At 45.9% G+C, this 19629-nt stretch overlaps 1 protein-coding gene across 7 annotated transcripts in view; it reads left to right on the top strand.

The window, feature by feature from the left end:
- The window catches only part of PLCG2 (phospholipase C gamma 2), a 184326-nt gene that overhangs the window by 60253 nt on the left and 104444 nt on the right, over nt 1-19629 (top strand). For 6 of the 7 annotated variants that reach the window (XR_002519326.2, XM_021932204.2, XM_009196941.3 and 3 more), the window contains one exon: nt 16984-17127. Coding sequence is in view for 5 of the 7 variants with exons in the window: in XM_021932204.2 (XP_021787896.2) it covers nt 16984-17127 (144 nt within the window). In the remaining 2 variants the exon portion in view is untranslated. Of the gene's footprint in view, nt 1-14246; nt 14324-16983; nt 17128-19629 lie in introns of all 7 variants that reach the window. The other variant, XM_021932206.2, reaches the window with a different exon arrangement.

The following is a 19629-nucleotide window of genomic DNA, read 5'->3' as shown; positions in this document are numbered from 1 at the left end:
CAATTTTATCACATGCATAGCATCCTATATTTACCATCATAGTCAACAGACGGAAGCCATGTAAGGATTTCTTAGTCACTCCTTAATAGTTACACCAACTTCATTTCCAAAATTTTAACATGTCTCTCTTTGAAAGATACGAATTTTTTTTTTTTTTTTGAGGCAGAGTCTGGCTCTGCCACCCAGGCTAGAGTGCACTGGCTTGATCTTGGCTCACTGCAACCTGCACCTCCTGGGTTCAAGTGATTCTCCTGCCTCAACCTCCCAGCTTCCCAAGCAGCTGGGACTGCAGGTGCCCGCCACCATGCCTGGTTGATGTTTATATTTTTAGTAGCAATGGGGTTTCACCATGTTTCCCAGGCAGGTCTTGAACTCCTGGCCTCTTGTGGTCTGCCTGCCTTGGCCTCCCAAAGTGCTGGGATTACAGGCGTGAGCCGTTGTTGCCGGCCTGAAAGATATGAAATGTCTTTATTAAAATATAATTTGCAGACATAAAAAGGAATGAATTCATGTCCTTTGCAGGGACATGGATGAAGCTGGAAACCATCATTCTCAGCAAACTAACACAGGAACAGAAAACCAAACACCACATGTTCTCACTCATAAGTGGGAGTTGAACAATGAGAACGCATGGACACAGGGAAGGGAACATCACACACTGGGGCCTGTCGGCAGGCGGGGGCAGGGGGAGGGAGAGCATTAGGACAAATACATAATGCTTAAAACCTAGATGACAGGTTGATAGGTGCAGCAAACCACCATGGCACATATATGTGTAACAAACCTGCATGTTCTGCACATGTATCCCAGAACTTAAAGTAAAATAAAAAAATATATAAATAACGTAGATGTGGTAAAATGCACACATGGTGCATGTAAGGCTCAAGGCTTTAAGCATGGGTCCACCTCTGTGGCCATTCCTCGGGTGCCGGTGACCCAGTCCTCTCCTTAGGTGACACCACTCTGACTCTTGTCTCCATCAGTGAGTTTTGCATGGCTAATTGGCTTTGTGCCTGTCTTAAAGGCTTCTTCTTTCCCTTTATGACTCACAGAACCAAGCCGGGGTTTTTGCTTCCAGCAGACAACTGTTTCTAGGTAGAATTTAATAATATTGTCCTGTTTCCACTGATTTTTTTTTTTTTTTATTTTGCAGTTCCTGTTGTATATGGTGAGTGTTACTGGTTTTCTTTTTGCCAAAAACATAAAATCATTCTTAACATACATCAATTCAGGTGAAAACAGTGAGTTGATTTAAAGGAAACTTCAGATAAATAGTATCAGCAGTAGGCAGATACAACAAACCTTATAAGGTTGATAAACAAATGTTTGCAGTTTGAGAAATAGTGTCATATGGCTGGCTCCAAACCACCCCCCAAAACTGGTCAATCCATGTGTGGGGAAAAAAAAATCTCTCTATAGTCTTGGTATAATGAGAGTTTTCTGTGTAATTTTGATGTACAGTACTGGCTTAAAGAGAAGCAGAATTAGCCTATTAAAATATTAATAGGCTGTATATAAAGTAATGAGCCCTTCCTTTATTGCCTTAATAATTTTTGTTATATTTGCACACCACCAGTACTGTTTTATGTCTAATACTTATTTTAATATTGATTCACTATTTTTAAACTTAATTTTATATAGAAAAGAAACTTGATTTCATAGTTTAGAGGTGCCAGGTATATATTTTTTCAATATGTTTTAAAATGTGCTACAGTTAAGACATAACAAAGGGTGGGCACCATTTAAATTTAGTTTCCAGCAGAAGGGTGAAAACACCAAGTTTAAATGACACTAAAATAATGAACATTTAGGCTGGGCATGGTGGCTCATGCCTGTAATCCCAACACTTTGGGAAACCAGAATGGGAGGATCACTTGAGGCCAGGGTTTTGAGACCAGCCTAGGCAACATAGTAGGACCGTGTCTCTACTAAAAATAGTTAACCAGGTGTGGTGGTGCATGCCTGTACTCTCGGTCACCTGGCTTTGGGAGGCTGAGGCAGGAGCATCCCTTGAGCATAAGAGTTCAAGGATGCAGTGAGCTGTGATTGTGCCACTGCACTCCAGCCTGGGTGACAGAGCAAGACCTTGTCTCCAAAAAACATAAAGAATTATTTGATGGGCCATGTTAGGGGTGTTAGTGGTGAGCACATAAAGCTCCTCATTTTCTCATGGTCTCCTGAGTTTGGAAACGATTGAGAAATGAAACATCGGCAATCAACGAAGGGTGATGAGATGGCTGCCTGGAGAGCACGCTCAGAATTGAGCCCTGACACCTGGCCCCTGACCTTCCCACCCTGTCATGGCCTGGGTGGATGCCCATAGATGTCTCAGAGCAGCAGTCCCCAACTTTTTTGGCACCAGAGACTGGTTTTGTGGAAGATAACTTTTCCGTGGGCCAGGTTGGCTTGGAGGGATAGTGTCAGGATGATTCAAGGGCATTACGTTTATTGTGTACTTCATTTATATTATGACTACATTATAATATATAATGAAATAATTATATAACTCACCATAATATAGAATCAGTGGGAGCCCTGAGCTTGTTTTCCTGCAACTAGACAGTTCCATCTGGGGGTGATGGGAGACAGTGACAGATCATTAGGCATTGGATTCTTATAAGGAGTATGCAACCTAGGTCCCTCACATGCGCAGTTCACAATAAGGTTTGTGCTTCTATGAGAATCTAATGCCACTGATGATCTGACAGGAGGCAGAGCTCAGGCGGTAATATTTGTAGACCTGCTCACCTCCTGCTCTGCGGCCAAATTCCTAACAGGCCACAGACAGGTACCAGTTTATGGCCTGGGGGTTGGGGACCCCTGTCTTAGAGGCAGCTCCCCTCCGAGTGGCAGGGAACAGGGCAGGGCACGTGGTCCCTTGGGAGTGGATCCGACTAGAACAAAACGAAACTGCTGAGCTGCGAATCCTTAGTTCCTTTTTCCAGAGATTGGTCCCTTCCTCCTTTGGGGAGGGAGAGTCCCAGAAGGGAGAGAAGCACCAGTCAGTTTCTTCAGCATCACTTAAAACTCTTATCCATTGAGTAGCTCTGCATTAATATGAAGCATTAGAATCACAGACCGAATTATTTGAGCGTAATGATCTGGGAAGAATCTCTTCACATGGAAGCAGGATACTGGTTCTCCCCTTTGCTATCAGTGCAGCCTCAACAACTCTGTTGTTTATTATCTTTTTAACAAAGAAGATAAGGGCAGACCCATGTTCTATCTGCAGGCCGAAAAGTAAAGTAAGTTTGTTTGTTTGTTTATTGAGATGGCGTCTCACTCTGTCACCTAGGCTGGAGTGCAGTGGCACAATCTTGGCTCACTGCAACCTCCATCTCCTGGGCTCAAGCCATTCTCCTGCCTCAGCGTCCTGAGTAGCTGGGATTACAGGCATCCAGGCACTCACTATCACACCCAGCTAATTTTTGTATTTTTAGTAGAGACAGGGTTTCACCATGTTGGCCAGGCTGGTTTCAAACTCCTGACCTCAAGTGATCTGCCCACCTTGGCCTCCCAAGATGCTGGGATTACAGGCATGAACCACTGCGCCTGGCTGTAAACTTTACCTTTTGCAAAGTTTTTTTCAGATATATCTCTATGGGGTGTATATTCTTTTTCCATTTTATAGATGAGAAAATAGACAGTAAACCATAATAGAGGCTTCTTCATACAGCCGGAAGAGGAAGAGCTGGATTTAACTCATGCCTGCTAGATTGTTCTAGAACTGGGCTCTTTCTGCCCTACCGTGTGTGCCTCAGAAGCCCCTTTTGTCATTACGTGTTCTGCTGTGCATCTCATCTATTCCCCCAGCTGCCATGTCAGATGCTGCTACGTGTGTGAAATAACCTAACACCTTTGGTTTTTCTTAAAGCAGCGTCCTTGGCTGAGGTCAATAAGCAATGCTGGGGCTTTTTACTTAAAGTGAAACCACCAGCAGCTGGGAAGGTGGTGTTGCAAGGTGGTACAGAAAAACATTCATCTGGCCGGGCGCGGTGGCTCCAACCCCAGCACTTTCGGAGGCCGAGGTGGGCGGATCGCCAGGTCAGGAGATCGAGACCATCCTGGCTAACACGGTGAAACCCCGTCTCTACTAAAAATACAAAAAAATTAGCCGGCCGTGGTGGCAGGCGCCTGTAGTCCCAGCTACTCGGGAGACTGAGGCAGGAGGGGAGGCAGAGCTTGCAGTGAGCCGAAATCGCGCCACTGCACTCCAGCCTGGGAGAGAGAGACTCCGTCTAAAAAAAAAAAAGAAAACCATTCATCCTAGTAGCTAAACTCACCTCGGTGGAGCCCTTCTGGGACCAGGTAGTTTTTATTTCATGTTATTTCACTTGGTTTGCACGACAACTCAGTGATAGGCATCACTGCTTGTACAGAGGAGGAAAGAGCAAAGAGAAAGGACACGACGTGCCCAGGTTCCTGTGCACCCCTGGGGCGCACAGCCAGGATTTGAACCAAGGTCTTTGAACTCCAGAACTCCCTACAAAGGGAGGCTTTCTCTTCTTCCCAGGTGAGCTGCAGTCTGGAGAACTCAGCCAGGATGCATGTACTCAGAGAAGCCTTTCTTCCCCTTGCTGGGGAGAAGCCCCAGTGTGGACTCTGTTGCACTCCTGATATGGATGGAGATGTGGATTTGCACGTATCTCATGCCAGCCTGGACAGGGCCTGTCCTCCTTCCCAGACTTGGAGCTGTCTGAGGGCAGGACTGTGTCTGTCTCTGCAGCGTGGCATCCCTAGCGCTCAGAGTGGGGTTCTGTGACTGCCTGGTTGACTGAATGACTGAAAGTCGGAAAAGAGGGTGGGTTATGTGTGGGAAGGTGCCCAAGCCTTCTGTCTGTTTGCTTGAATATGTCTTGAGCTTCCAGAGAGAAATTTTTGTTAAGTAGTGGGAGGAGGAAGGAAATGGGAACTTGAAGAACAGGGTCATGGCCTGGCCAGCACTTGTGCTAGGGGTTGGTGATGTAAAGCGGGGAGTGAGAGGAAGCTATGAGATGTCTGGAGGGTCCAAAAATTCCCAAAGGTGTGCCAGAAGATGATGGGTGGCCAGGGAGGTCCAAGGGGAGGATGGCTGGAGTGGGGTGCCAGCCTTTGAGGCTAACTCCAGGGGACTTGGTGTGTGGGAGGTGGTTTACAGGGGGTGGGGGTGGAGGGATGGGCGGTGGGGGTGGGGTGCACCTGGGAAGACCCGAGGTGATGCTGGGAAGGGGGTGGGGTTGTGCAAAGATGAAGCCTCATTTCTGTGGCTGGGTTATCTCACTTTCTTCAAGCAGGAAACTCAGCCACTGAGCCCCACTATGCAAGAGTGCATGGCCTGAGGTCTGCTGACCACAGCCTACTTTGAGAATAAAGTGTTGTTTTAGTCACTGTGTGCCCTTGGCAAAAATTTGAACCAGTGCAGATAAAGCCCTCCTTGACCATCATTTGCCCATCTCCTCCTCACTAGTAGTGCCTGTTTGTCAGCAAGTTGGTGGAAATGTTTTGGTACTCTTTCTCACACCTTTACACACACACATGCACACCTACAAATAGGCACATTCCTTCTTAGCTGAATCCAGTACATTCCTGCAAACACACTGGAGAGGAACATTTTTGGATTGCGATATATTACATCATATTACACAGAGACAAGTGCTGATGCATTACCAACTGATTGAAACACCCAGCCAATTTCCTTAGTATCACTTAACAACCTTAAGTACCTAAAATCAGCCCATCAATATTTTTGGCATGAATACAAAGCATCTGCAGTAACAAATGCCCAATTTTTGGGTGCTTTGATGAACTCTTTACTAAGCATGTTTGCAAAAAGTACATAGGATACTATACAGTAATGGTTCTGAATTATGATATTCTTCTATCCCCCAACTACCTTGTACTGTAATGGAAAAAACAATGAAATGATCTGTTAAAAATACTAAAGATTCATTTACATTGGACCCTGGTTGGTAGTTTGCTTGTCAGAAGCAAATGCTAGGATGAAAGAAGAACTCAATAGAATGGGCAGGATGCCAGGTTTGATGTGCCATTCATTGTGCATCAGACTGCCTCTCTTCCATTGCAGACAGACACGCGTCCCTCCCCTCCCATTCCCTTACCCATCCCTACCCCTCCCTTGCCCCCCCCCCCCTCTCCTTCCCCCTCCCCTTCCCTCCCCTCCCCTCCCCTTCCCTTCCCTTCCCTTTCCTTTCTTTTTCTTTACCTTTCTTTTCTTTTGTTTCTTTTCTTTCTTCTTTCTGACGGAGTTTCACTCTTGTTGCCAGTGGTGTGATCTTGGTTCACTGCAACCTCCGCCCCACCACCCGCCAACGGGTTCAAGTGATTCTCCTGCCTCAGCCTCCCTAGTAGCTGGGATTACAGGCACATGCCCCCACGCCTGGCTAATTTTTGTATTTCTAGTAGAGACAGAGTTTTGCCATGTTGGCCAGGCTGGCCTCAAACTCCTGACCTCAAATGATCTGCCTGCCTGGGCCTCCCAAAGTAGTGGGATTACAGGCGTGAACCACTGTGTCTGCCCACGCCTTCACTGTTTTCATTGGCACCTGCTCGTGAACCTTGTACAGCAGGTCTGTGATCTGGGTGGTGCATTTCCGATTAAAAAAAAAAAGAGTTAATAAGTTATAGTAGACATTCAGATAGTGAGAATTTGCATAGTGATGGACATAATGCATATATACATATGGATGTATATAATATGTACATGTACACTTGGGCCTGTATGTGTGTACACACACGTATACATCTAGTCTCCTATTTACATAGGTCATCAAGGAGTTTTTGCCAGTCAGTACATAAGGAAATAAATTGAGACACCGTATTTTCTTTCCTTTTTTTTCTGAGACAGGGTCTTGCTCTCTTGTCAGGCTGGTGTGCAGTGTTGTGATTACAGCTCATTGCAGCCTCAAACTCCTGGGCTCAAGCAATCCTCCTGCCTCAACCTCTTGAGTAGCTGAGACTACCGGTATACACCAGCACACTTGGCTTACTGGGTTTATTTTTTGTATTATTTTTGTAGAGATGGGGTATTGCTTTGTTGCCCAGGTTGGTCTTGAACTCTCTGGTTTCAAATGATCCTCCTGCCTCAACCTCCCAAAGTACTGGGATTATAGGCATGAGCCACTGTTCCCTGTCCCATGTTATTTCTTATGCCTTATATGTGTTCAGCTTGATTCAGTTGCTAACAAGTACAGAGAAGTTTCTACATCTTTGTTTTTTTCCCCTACATCTCTATTTTGCCAGGTACTATTTTAATTGACAAACACATATGTACAGACACACATTTAATCCCCACAAGAGCACTGTGTGGTAAATTCCTGTTGTTCACATGAAGAAGCAGAGGCACAGAGAATTGGAGTTACTGTCCAAAGCCATCTGCTGTAAGTTGGGGAGCTGGGACTCCAGGCCCAGGTGAGCTGGTTCCAGAGTCTGTCCACCTCATCAGTAGCCACACTGCTCCTCATGACTTGGGTAGCTCCTGGGAACATGAATTTGCAGCCCCCGCACTAGAGTCTTGTTCCCAGCCTCGGGTCAGAAAGTTGGCTTGAATGTGCTGGGTTGAGTGCAGGGGGCCTGACCCCTCTCCTTGCAGGTCTGCACCCCTGTGGGTAGTGGGATCATCATTCACCAAGACGCCCCTGCCTGATGTAAGATCAAGGGATGGGGGATGTCAGCAAAAATGCCTACCGACCCCCTCAGACTTTGCTGATTGCCAGATAGAAAACCATGGTGAGAGCTGCATATTCTTATGTGGGTTCTTAGAGTCACTTGCTTGGCTATGAGTCAAGGTTCAAATGCTGGCTCTTCCACTTGTGTTTGGTGACCCTGGCCAACGTACTTCACTTTTCCATGTCTCAGTTTCCTCATTTATAAAATCGGTGCAGTCATGGTACCTGCCTCATAGTGTTCTTGTGAGGAATGATGAGTTAATACAGAGGATACTGTTGTGCCCTACTCAGCTCCCATTACCAGGCTTGTGCTCCATTTCCCAGCTGCTAGGAGTGTTGGGTGTTGTGTCTCACAGGTGCCCCTTCTTTAGGGCACCGCTCTCACTAGAAGAAAGCTGCATCACCTAGAACGTTGTAGTGGCTGTAAGCCAAGCCAATGACTGACTGGCAGGGAGGACAAGAAGGACTGGTCTCCTTTCAGGAGGACCCACTTCTCTGATGTGATTCATGCTCCAGACAGCCCCCTGCCACTCCCTGTACAATCAGGGTGAAGCCCATCCCTAAGTGGGACCACAGCCTTTTTTAGCTTTATCCTCCTCCCCCACCTCACTCACGCAAGAATCCCTGATTCAGGCTCAACTTCCAGGGAACCAACCTGTGATAACATGCAAAACATTAGCTCTCTGCCTAACACAGAGTAGGTGTTCTGTAAGAGTTTTGCTATATAGCATTTACTTTTATCCTCAAGGATGAGGCTACTGTATCTTCAAGACCTTTGAGGGCCAGGATCAAGTACATCCAGCAGAACGTCTGGCTTATGGCTAATGCTTATAAGGATCATGAGTCGATAGTCCATGTTCATGAACAGGAAGACTCATTATTTTCAGGATATCAGTTCTTCCTGGCTTGATCTATAGATTCAACACAATCCCAACCAAAATCTAATAGAGATACAAGAAAAGTTTTTTTCCATTCACATTCAATACAGCACAAAACACTTCACCTCAGAGAAAGGAAAAACCAAGGTATGTTTTTTCTCTCTCTCTCTTCCCTCTTTTCTCTGTACTCAACACTTTTTGACACGAGATATGTATGGTTTTTCCCCCACACGTCAAGCAAACAGTTCTCTGTTAGACACCAGTTTGGTGTCCTCTAGTTCAATTGAATTCTGATACTGTCTACCTGGAGCTAGAATCAGATTCCACAGGTTGAGAGCTCAGTCCCTAAAGACTGTCTCCCACTTCAGATGCCAGTCACAAGCCCAAGTTGTGGCCTATGCTTTTGACTGACTGGCTATAAATTGGGGTTCCAATAACGTACTCCTTGGGTTTGATTTATTTGCTAGAGTGACTCACAGAACTAAGGGAAACATGTATACCAATTTATTAAAATGATATTACAAAAGATGATCAGCCTGATAGAAGAGATGCATAGGGCAAGGTATGTGGGAGGGGGCATAGGGTTCCCATGTTCTCTCTGGGCGTGCCATCCACCAGAAACTTCCATGTATTTAGCAACCAAGAAGCTCTCTAAACCCTGTCATCTTGGGTTTTTATGAGAGCTTTATTACAAAGGCATGATTGATTAAATCATTGGCCATTGGTAACCAACTCAACCTTTAGCCCCTCTCTCCTTCCTAGATGTTGGGGGTAGGGCTGAAATTTCCAACCCTCTAATCACATGGTTGGTTCCCCTGGCAGCCAACCTTCATCCTGAGGTGTCTAGGAGCCCACAGCCATACAAAAAGATAGTTGTCACTGGAGATTCCAAGGGTGTTAGGAGTCGTGTGCCAGGAAATGGGGTTGGAGACCAAATGTATACAGTCAGTCCTCCGTATTTGTGGATTCTGCGTCTGTGGACTTAAGCTATGGTCGATTGAAAATATTTGAAAAAATTGCATCTTATTGAACATGGACAAACTGTTTTGTTGTCATTATTCCCTAAGCAATACAGTATAATTATTTACATAGCATTTATATTATATTAGGTATTAAAAGTAACCTAGGGATTTGAGGTTTATGGGGGGATGTGCATAGGCTATATGCAAACACTCTGCCATTTTATATCAGAGGCTTGAGCATCTATTTGGATTTTGGTATCTGTGGAAGGTCCTGGAACCAATCCCCAACAGTCACTGAGGGGTGACTGTATGTCTTATTAAGAGTCACAATATTACAAAATCCCAGCAAGTTAATCTGCGGGTGTTGACAAAGTGATTCCAAAGTTTATATGGAAAGGTGGAAGACATAGAGTAGCAAACACAGTATTGTAGAACAGAATCAGAGGACTGACTTCAAGACTTACTCTAACGTTCCAGTAATCAGTACCGGTGATGTTGGCAGAAGAATAGACAGATCAGTAGAACAGGATAGAGAGCCCAGAAATAAACCCAGACAAATATCATCAACTGATCTTTGACAGAGGGGCAAAGGCTACTCAATGGAGAAAGGATAATCTTTTCAGAAGTATGATGAATAAGCCAGTGCTTGTCTTGGGAAGAAGCAAGAGAGGGGTGTTCAGGATGATAAAGTCCTGGTTGATGAAGGCAGATGCCTGCAGCTCTTTCCTGGGACAGGGCTGCCTTCCAAAGGGTGCTTGTTTGGGCTGAAGTGGAAGGGGGTGTGCGGATGTGCAGGGCTGCTTGTATCATTAGAATGGCTGTTAGCATTTGATTCTTTCTTTCTTACCATGCTCTGTCTCTCTGCTTTTGTACATGTGCGTTTACATTTCTCTCCCTCCTTGTCTGGGTAGCCTGTCGTTTTCTGTACCTGGTCTCTCTATCCCTCTCAGCCTCCCTCATCTCCTCCTCTGTCCTTCTTCCTCTCTGTCCCCTGCTCTGCCCAATCACCAGTAGTTTGATCCCTCTTGATGTCCCCATCTCTCTCTGTCCCTCTCCTCTTTCCGAGAGCTACTTATTGGGCCCTGCTATGTACCAGCCAGTCTGATGGGTGGAGCGCAGTGGTGAGGAAGGGTGCACAATTCCTGCATATGTGGAGCTTACAGTCTAGGAAAGGAGGGCTGTGGATCTGCAGATTCCCTCTAATAAATATTTGCTTCTGTTCAATGCTGTGGAAGAGAGGTGCTTGGTATAGCTCATAGCAGGCATTGGGAGGTTTTCTGTGTTTGATTTGATTGAGCTGAGAGTGGAAGGGAGAGCTTGGCGCTAACCAGACTAAGAACATTTTCAGTGATGCCAACGTCCTGTGGTAGGAATGAGTGTGACCTATGAGAGATGCTCGGAGGGGCCTGTGGGGTGCATGGGGAGCAAGGGCCGGGAGGCAGATGGTTAGGCCATGTGGGGTTGGAGGCGTCATCACAGGGCTGTGGTTCTTAGTCCTAACAGCAGTGGGACGCCACGGGAAGGCTTGATCCCAAGGAGTTGCATGAGCCTGTTTGTATTTCATACGATGACTGTGGGGATAATGTACTGCTATGAGAAGATAAGTCAGGAAGTAGCCTCCATAGACAAGAGATAATGGTGGCTTGGATTGTGGTGTTGACCATGGAAATGGATAGACGTTGACTGATTCCAGAGCAATTTCAAAAGTAGAATTGTTAAAATGTGGCTATTGCTGGAAGACAATGTTACATTGTCTAAAAAAGTTTTTCTTTTCTTTTCTTTTTTTTTTTTTTTTGAGACGGATTCTCACTCTGTCGCCCAGGCTGGAGTGCAGTGGCCGGATCTCAGCTCACCGCAAGCTCCGCCTCCCAGGTTCACGCCATTCTCCTGCCTCAGCCTCCTGAGTAGCTGGGACTACAGGCGCTTACCACTACGCTTGGCTAATCTTTTTGTATTTTTAGTAGAGACAGGGTTTCACCGTGTTCGCCAGGATGGTCTGTATCTCCTGACCTCGTGATCTACCCTCCTCGGCCTCCCAAAGTACTGGGATTACAGGCGTGAGCCACGGCGCCCGGCCAAAAGTTTTTCTTTAGTTATGTATAATTTTGCTGTAAGAACAGATGCTCACCATAGGCCAGTGCAAAGATTCTCTCTTGGCTGGGCGTGGTGGCTCACGTGTATAATCTCTGTACTTTGGGAGGCCGAGGCAGGTGGATCACCTGAGGTCAGGAGTTCGAGACAAGCCTGACCTATATGGTTAAACCCTGTCTCTACTAAAAATACACACACACACACACACACACACACACACACACTATCCAGGTGTGGTGGCAGGCGCCTGTAATCCCAGCTACTTGGGAGGCTGAGGCAGGAGAATCACTTAAACCCAGGAGGTGGAGGTTGCAGTGAGCCGAGATTGTGCCACTGCACTCTAGCCTGGGCAACAAGCGCGGAAACTGTCTCAAAAAAAAAAAAAAAAAAAAGAAAAGAAAAGAAAAGAAAAATAAATTCCCTCTTGAAGACATTTTATCTGGAAAGAGAATTGTTAGTCTAGACAGACAGAGAAAAGAATGTTTGCTTAAAGTCACTACACTTTCACTGGCAGTCAACTGGGTGGGTGAATAACTTTTGGAAAACAAACCTTAATACCTTTCATGTTTTTAGATAATTGCTAAAGCAGTTAAATCAGCCATGTTGATTTCCTCTAAAAATGAATTCCAGTGCCTAGTTTCTTTAAAAAGTCAAAGGCACAAGAGAAAACAAAAGTAAACAAGGAGACTCCTTAGGATTGAAGATGTAATGACATAACCAGATAAGATGTATGCATTTTATTTGTATTTAAGTCTACTGTAAAAAGATTTGGAGAAAACTGGGGAAATTTCAATACAGACGAGGTGTTAGGTTATGTTAAGTAATTATCATCAGTTTTGTTAGATGCAATAAAGGTTTTATGATTCTATAAGAAAACGTGCTCATTTTTCTGAGATACATTAAGTATTTTGGGGTGCAACACCGTGAAGTCTATACTTTAAGTACTCAAGCTTCCCCCAAATAAATGAAACAAATAAAAAAAAATAAATTTCAATGCATGAAAAGGATCTTTTTGTTTGTTTGTTTTTGAGGAGTGAAGATAAAGAGAAGAGATAAGGAAGACTCCGATTTCTGGTTTGGGTGAAGAGTGGCGACATGTCCATCTTTTACTGACCATGTGTTCTTGGGCTCTCAGTGTGATAGAAATTGACATGAGGCCAAAAGAGTTTTCCCAGACAAGACTTTATTGGAGCTTATGCCCAGGCATAAGAGAAGCAGCACGAGAGAGATAATTCTCTGCCTGGCTCCTCGAAGACAGTCAGGAGAGTAATATTAAAGGGGCTCAAATGGGCAGGGAGTGATATTGAAGCACATAGAGTTGGGGAACATCTGACACCTGCACAGTATAACAGGATAGAGAGCCTCTTCATGTTTGCATATCTCATTAATGTGTTAAATCCCCAACCTTGGGCATGATTTTTAGTATTAGAATGCAGCTAAAGTGGAGGACTGGTCATTCTTCAGGTCTCATGCACATGCGGGCAATAGGGTTAACTCCCTTGAGTAATATTTAAGATGGGAGCTGCTTATTTTAGTTTCCTCAATGTCTGCAATCAGTGGGCATGGCCCATTGAACAAGATTTATAGTGCAAGGTTTGGATGGGGTCCCCACTAGTTATGGTCCCCCAGCCAGCTTGTAGTAGAGGTTCTCAGTGGGGTGTGACGGGGGATGAGTCCTATCTCTACTCTCTCTCACCTTCATCCCAAATACTCTACCCAACAAGGTTTAGAGATACCACCCCCCTAATAATAGGGCCACCCATAATTGAGAAGTGATTTTAGCAACTTTTTATTTTGAAATAATTGTAGACTCATGAGGACATGGCAAAAATAGTACAGTTTCTGTGAACCTTTCATTTAGCTGCTCCAGTGATAACATCTTTCATAAGCATAGTTATCAAAACCTGGATGTGGATGCTGGTACAGTGCTATTAATGAAACTGCAGATCTTAATTGGCTTTCACCATTTTTTACGTACACTCAGTTTTCTTGTTATTTTGCATTTGTTTTGATGTGTAGTTCTGTGAAATCTTGTCACGTGTAGGTGGGTATATCTACCACCATACATGCACAGAATGCAGATGACATGCTGTTGTTTTAGTCTTTTCACATGGCCTTGTTGTTGTTGTTGAGACGAAGTCTCACCCTGTCACCCAGGCTGGAGTGCAGTGGGGTGATTTCGGCTCACTGCAACCTCCGTCTCCTGAGTTCAAGAGATTCTTCTGCCTCATCCTCCCAAGTAGCTGGGACAACTGGCATGTGCCACCAAGCCCAGCTAATTTTTGTATTCTTAGTAGAGACAGGGTTTCACCATGTTGGCCAGGCTGGTGTCGAATTCCTGACCTCAAGTGACCTGCCCGCCTCGGCCTCCCGAAGTGCTGGGATTACAGGCGTGGGCCACCGTGCCCGGCTTGTGTTCACATGGCTCTTGCCCATTGAGCTGTTTCTAACTGAGCTAGACCCATGGTAAGAACTCAGAAAGCTTTGAGTGCATCCCATCCCCTCTCCTCTAACTTAATTGTCTGCTCTCCTCCCCCAGCTCCCATTGTTGCCTGTGAATGGCCACCAATCTTTCCTGCTGTTTCACTGTGACTCTAAGATGCCTTTGCTCACCTCTGTGGACTTCGTTCTGTCCTCTTCCTTAATTCCAGGCCAGAGCCACCTCTTCTTGCTGCAAAGCTGAGATCTCCTTTCTCACTCTCATCTCCAGGAGTGCTGGAGTTCAAAGGTACACCAGGGTTTGATAATACTTTGTTCCATGGTAGACAAGGTGATCCCTGCCACTCCCAGGCTCATGTTTTACCAGCCTGGGAGCAGCAGTGGAGGGGAGGTTTTACCGGTAGTTCTGGCCACATGAATCCCAGGAGGATGCTGATGGTGCAGCTGGGCCATGTGTCTGTCCCTGAACCAGTCACTGAGCCAGGGCACTTGGGTCATTCCCAGGCCCCTGCTGTCCCCTTCAGCTTATGGTTGAAGGTGGTGAGGAGTGAATCAGTTCTAAATAAAGCACAAGGAATGGGTTCATCCCATGAAAAGATTTTTGTTGTTGTTGTTTTTCAGAAGAAGGGGAAAGAAGGGACTGGTTGGGCTTGTTGAGCTCGTGTCTCTGTGCCAGTCCAGAGTTCACTGGTCATCTTGTAGGGAGAAGGGGGAGTCACCTTTGAGTCAGTCACGTTGCCATCCTGGCCCAGTAGGTTTTGACCAGGAGTAGGTGGAGTCTCATGGCAGCAGAGGTTGCAGAGAGGAAGAATTTCTTATTTGTTTCTGTTATCTATTGCTATACAACCAACTATCCCAGTGTTTAGTGGCTTAAGACAACAATCATTTTATTTATTGCACATATTTCTACAATCTGGGCATGGGTGGGGACTGGGAGAGCTTGTCTCTGTTCCACATGTTGTCAGCTGGGGCAGCTCATTGGGACCAGAGGATCCACTTTTTTTTTTGAGACGGAATCTCGCTCAGTCGCCCAGGCTGGAGTGCAGTGGTGCGATCTCAGCTCACTGCGAGCTCTGCTTCCTAGGTTCATGCCATTCTCCTGCCTCAGGCTCCTGAGTAGCTGGGACTACAGGTGCCCGTCACTACGCCCGGCTAATTTTTTTTTTTTTTGTTCGTATTTTTACTAGAGACGGAGTTTCACCTTGTTAGCCAGGATGGTCTAGATCTCCTGACCTCATGATCCGCCCGTCTTGGCCTCCCAAAGTGCTGGGATTACAGGCGTGAGCCACCGCATCCGGCCCAGAGGATCCACTTCTAAGATGGTGCAGTGCTCTGTGGCTGTTGGCTGGGGGCTCAGCTGGGCTGTTGGCTGAGGGCATTGGTTCTGCTTCCATGGCCTCTCCATAGGGCTGACTTGGGCTTCTTACTGCATGGTGGTCTCCAGGTAGTCTGATTTCTTACACAGAGGCTGGCTTTCCCCAGAGCTCAAAATGGAAGGTACCAGGCCTTCTTAAGGATTAGGCTTCAGGCTGGGCCCTCTGGCTTACGCCTGTAATCCTAGCACTTTGGGAGGCTGAGGCGGGCAGATCACTTGAGGTTAGAAATTCAAGACCAGCCTGGCCAGTATGATGAAACCCCATCTCTACTAAAAATACAAAAATTAAGCCCGGCATGGTGGTGCATGCTTGTAGTCCCAGCTACTCCGGAGGCTGAGGCAGGAGAATTGCTTGAACCCAGGAGGCAGAGGTTGCAGTGAGCTGAGATCACACCACTGCACTGCAGCCTGGGTGACAGAGTGAGACCCCATCTCAGAAAAAAAAAAAAAAAAAAGGGTTAGGCCCTGAACTGGCACAGCATCATTTATGCCAGCGTGCCAGTGCTCCCAACCTTTTCAGTACCAGTGACCAGTTTCCTAGAAGACAGTTTTTCCATAGATGGTGGGGGCATTGAGGGGATTGCTTCAGGATAAAACTGTTCTGCTTCAGATTATCAGGCATTAGATTCCAATAAGGACCATACAACATGGATCCCTCGCATGTTCAGTTCACCATAGGGTTTACGCCCCTGTGAGAACCTAATGCAGTTCACCGTAGGGTTTGCGCTACTATGAGAATCTGATGCCACTGCTGATCTGACAGGAGGTGGAGCTCAGTGCTCACTTTCCAGTACCATTCCATGGCATGGGGGTTGGGGTCCCTGATTTATACTACATTTCATTGGTTAAAACAGGTCACAGAGACAACCTGGATTGAAGGGCAGCTGGCTATATAAGGCATAAATACCGGAGGCTGTGGCCCATTAGTAACACTCCATTACTCTAGACTGTCACCAGAGTAATAGTTTACCACTCTCTGCCCGTAGGCCCTGTGATATCCAGAACCACTGTGACCATCCCCAATGCTGAGGTTGGCCTCTTATTATTATTTTTAATTTGAAACAGTTATTCAGTGCCTTCATTTTCTTTTCCCCTTTCAGTTGAGCCACAGAGCATTTGTAGCTTTTGGGACTCAAGGGAAAAGATGGTCAAGGTCAAGGTCAACCGGACGGTTGGAACTTTTAGGCTGCCTAGAGTGATCTCTAGTGAGCATGAGTTTGATCCATTGTTTGTTTTGGTAGAATAGTCTGTGCCTATTTTCTCAAATCTGAGTTGCATTACAAAAATTAATTGTCCTAGTTTAAAACGTGTCTGTCTGAGAAACAGGGTGAGCGGAAACCCCAAACTCTTCATACTCCAGGGGTTTGTGGGGTGGCAGCAAATGCCCAGGTAGGCTCTTGGCCCTTTGTTCATTTCCAGAAGGAGGGGGCACTGAATCTGGATGCACAGATAGCTTTGCGGGATCCTGTTGGGGAAGGAAGGAGCCAGGCTGTGCCTGGGCTGCAGGTGTGTGACTGTGTCCTCAGGTGGAGTGAACTCCAGCTTCTAATTGGCTCATGTTAATTTCATTGTAGTGGATATCATGGAAATAAAAGAAATCCGCCCAGGGAAGAACTCCAAAGATTTCGAACGTGCAAAAGCGGTTCGCCAGAAAGAAGATTGCTGCTTCACCATCCTGTATGGCACTCAGTTCGTCCTCAGCACCCTCAGCTTGGCAGGTAGATGCATGTTTCTGTGCCTTTCTCCTTCCCTGTGCCTTAGTCTCTTCCTGGCTCACCCCTGCCTGCTGGCTGATGTGTATTTGGGGTCATGGTTTCGAATCCCAGCCCTGCCCCTTTCTAGCTGTGTGTCTTTAGATGAGTGACTTAACCTCTCTGAGCTGCAGTTTGCTCAGCTATGAAATGGGGAGAATAGTAATGCCTATCTCATCGGGGTATTGTGAGGGGTATGTTAAGTGTCTCTCTGGCTCATGCTGAGAGCTGAATAAATGATGATTAGATAGTCTTAACACTGAAGGCCAGGCTCTGTTGGATGAAAAATGTAGGCTGGGCTCATCCCTGTGGTCCCAGCACTTGGGGAGGCCAAGGTGGGCAGATCACTCGAGGTCAGGAGTTTTACACCAGCATGGCCAACATGGTGAAACCCTGTCTCTACTAAAAATACAAGAACTAGCTGGGTGTGGTGGTGTGCACATGTAGTCCCAGCTATTTGGGAGACTGAGACACAAGAGTTGCTTGAACCGGTGAGCTAAGATTGCACCACTGCACTCCAGTCTGGGCAACAGAGCAAGACTCTTGTCTCAAAAAAAAAAAAAAAAAAAAAAAAAAAAAAAAAAAAGAAAAATGTAACCTGTTTTCCTCCAGCAGATGTGGCTCAGCAAATCTGACTGATGTGAAGGAACTGTCCTGAGATCTTCTATTGCACACGCACATGCAGTTTCCTCATTTTACTCAGGGGCAGAAGCTTGTAGTTACTTTCAAGTTCAGTCCTAGAATTTATTGACTTAGAAGTATGTATACATTCATGACTCAGAGAGAAAATCAATACGATTAAAATAGACCAAAGTGGAGGCAGCTCTGAAAGTTGAGCAATATAGGGACATTTACTTTAGGGTCAAATAACTTATGAATTTCTCATTCATTCTTCTACTACACATCTTTTGAGCCTATACTCTGTGTTAGGTTGTGTACACGCCAGTGATCTAGGAAGATGAATGGCACCTGGTGCTGCCTTTAAGACGCTCTCAGTCTACTTGGGGAGACAGATGGGTGCACTAGCATAAGACCTAGTGCAAGCATGATGCAGCGTGCTGTGAATGCTTAGTTTCAGAGAAGTTGGGCAAAGAAGGTGACTTTTACATTGGGTTTTGAGGCTTCAGTAGGAGTTTGGAGGAAAGAGGGAGGGCGCTGCAGGGAAAGGCTGTGGTGTATGACAGGGCTTGGAGGAGGGAAATAGCACGTTAGATGTAGGAAATGAGGAGCGAATATCTGATTAATGATGTGGAGTGTGTTGGTAGAGGTGGGGCAGGAGGGCAAGTCCCGTGGCCATGAAGCTTCACACCTCTGTCTCCTTAGCCCCACCTACAGGCTGAGCCCTGACCCCCTGTTCTTAACGTGGTAAGGAGACCACAAGAGCCCAGCCCTTGGAGGCTAGGATGTGAACTTTGATATATATCCCACTCTGGGAGCCTCTTCTGGAACCCTAAATTCAAGGTTAGCACAGTGATGGTCAAGATTTTGATTCCCATTCCACCCTCTCACTTACTGCTCTGAGACAAACTCAGTCTGTCAGAGCCTCAGTTTCCTCTGCATCTGTGTGGAAAGATGAGAGCAGCAATCTCTGCCCGGGGTGTACGCACTGGCGAAGTACCTGGTGCTTAAGGAGAGGCTTCATAGTTCCGTGAGGTGTTTGCACTGTCAGCTTCATTTTCCAGGTGAGATGAGGCACAGAGTAGGGTTCAGTAACCCGCTGAATGTCACACAGCCCTGAAGTGGTGCAATGGGACTTAAGCTATGATCTTCCTTTTGCCAGATGCCAAGCTCTTAACCACTCCTCAATGCTGCTTATTAGCAAGGGTAATAGCAACTATGGGTATTAGCAAGCCATCCTCTTCTGGCTATTAGCAAGCTCTACTTGCCATCCCTCTGTGCCATCTTCATTAGAAGCAGAGAAATACTGACAGCTGCTTAGGGTTGTGGTGCAGATTATTCCAGATCTTGCATCTTATTAGTTAGCATAGGGTTAAAAGCTAACACTCTTTAATAAAACAAAAAGCTAAATTCCTAAGCCACGGGAAGCTGAATACTGCCCTCCCACGATGTCCATGTCTTAATCCCGGGAACCTGTGAATATATTATCCTCTATGGAAAAGGAGACTTTGCGGGTGTAGTTAAATTGAGGATTTTGAGATGGGAAATATCCTGGACTATCCGGGTGTCCAGTGGAATCACAAGGCTTCTTATAAGAGATACATGGGAAGGTCATTCCCAGAGAAGGAGATGTGAGGATGGAAACAAAGGTCAGAAGATGAGAGGCCATGAGCTAAGGAATGCAGGCATTCTCTGGAAGCTGGGAAAGGTGAGGAAATGGATTCTTCCCAAGAGCTTTTAGAAGGAATCCAGAAGGATTGTATGCAACCAGTCTATTTTAGAATTTTGGCCTCTCTCACGGTCTGAAAATAAATCTGTATTACTTTAAGCCACTAAGTTTGTGGTCATTTA

The sequence above is a fragment of the Papio anubis genome, chromosome 18 (genome assembly GCF_008728515.1).
Source record: "Papio anubis isolate 15944 chromosome 18, Panubis1.0, whole genome shotgun sequence".
NCBI classification, from domain to species: Eukaryota; Metazoa; Chordata; class Mammalia; order Primates; family Cercopithecidae; genus Papio; species Papio anubis.
This window is presented reverse-complemented; position numbering and strand designations above follow the sequence as displayed.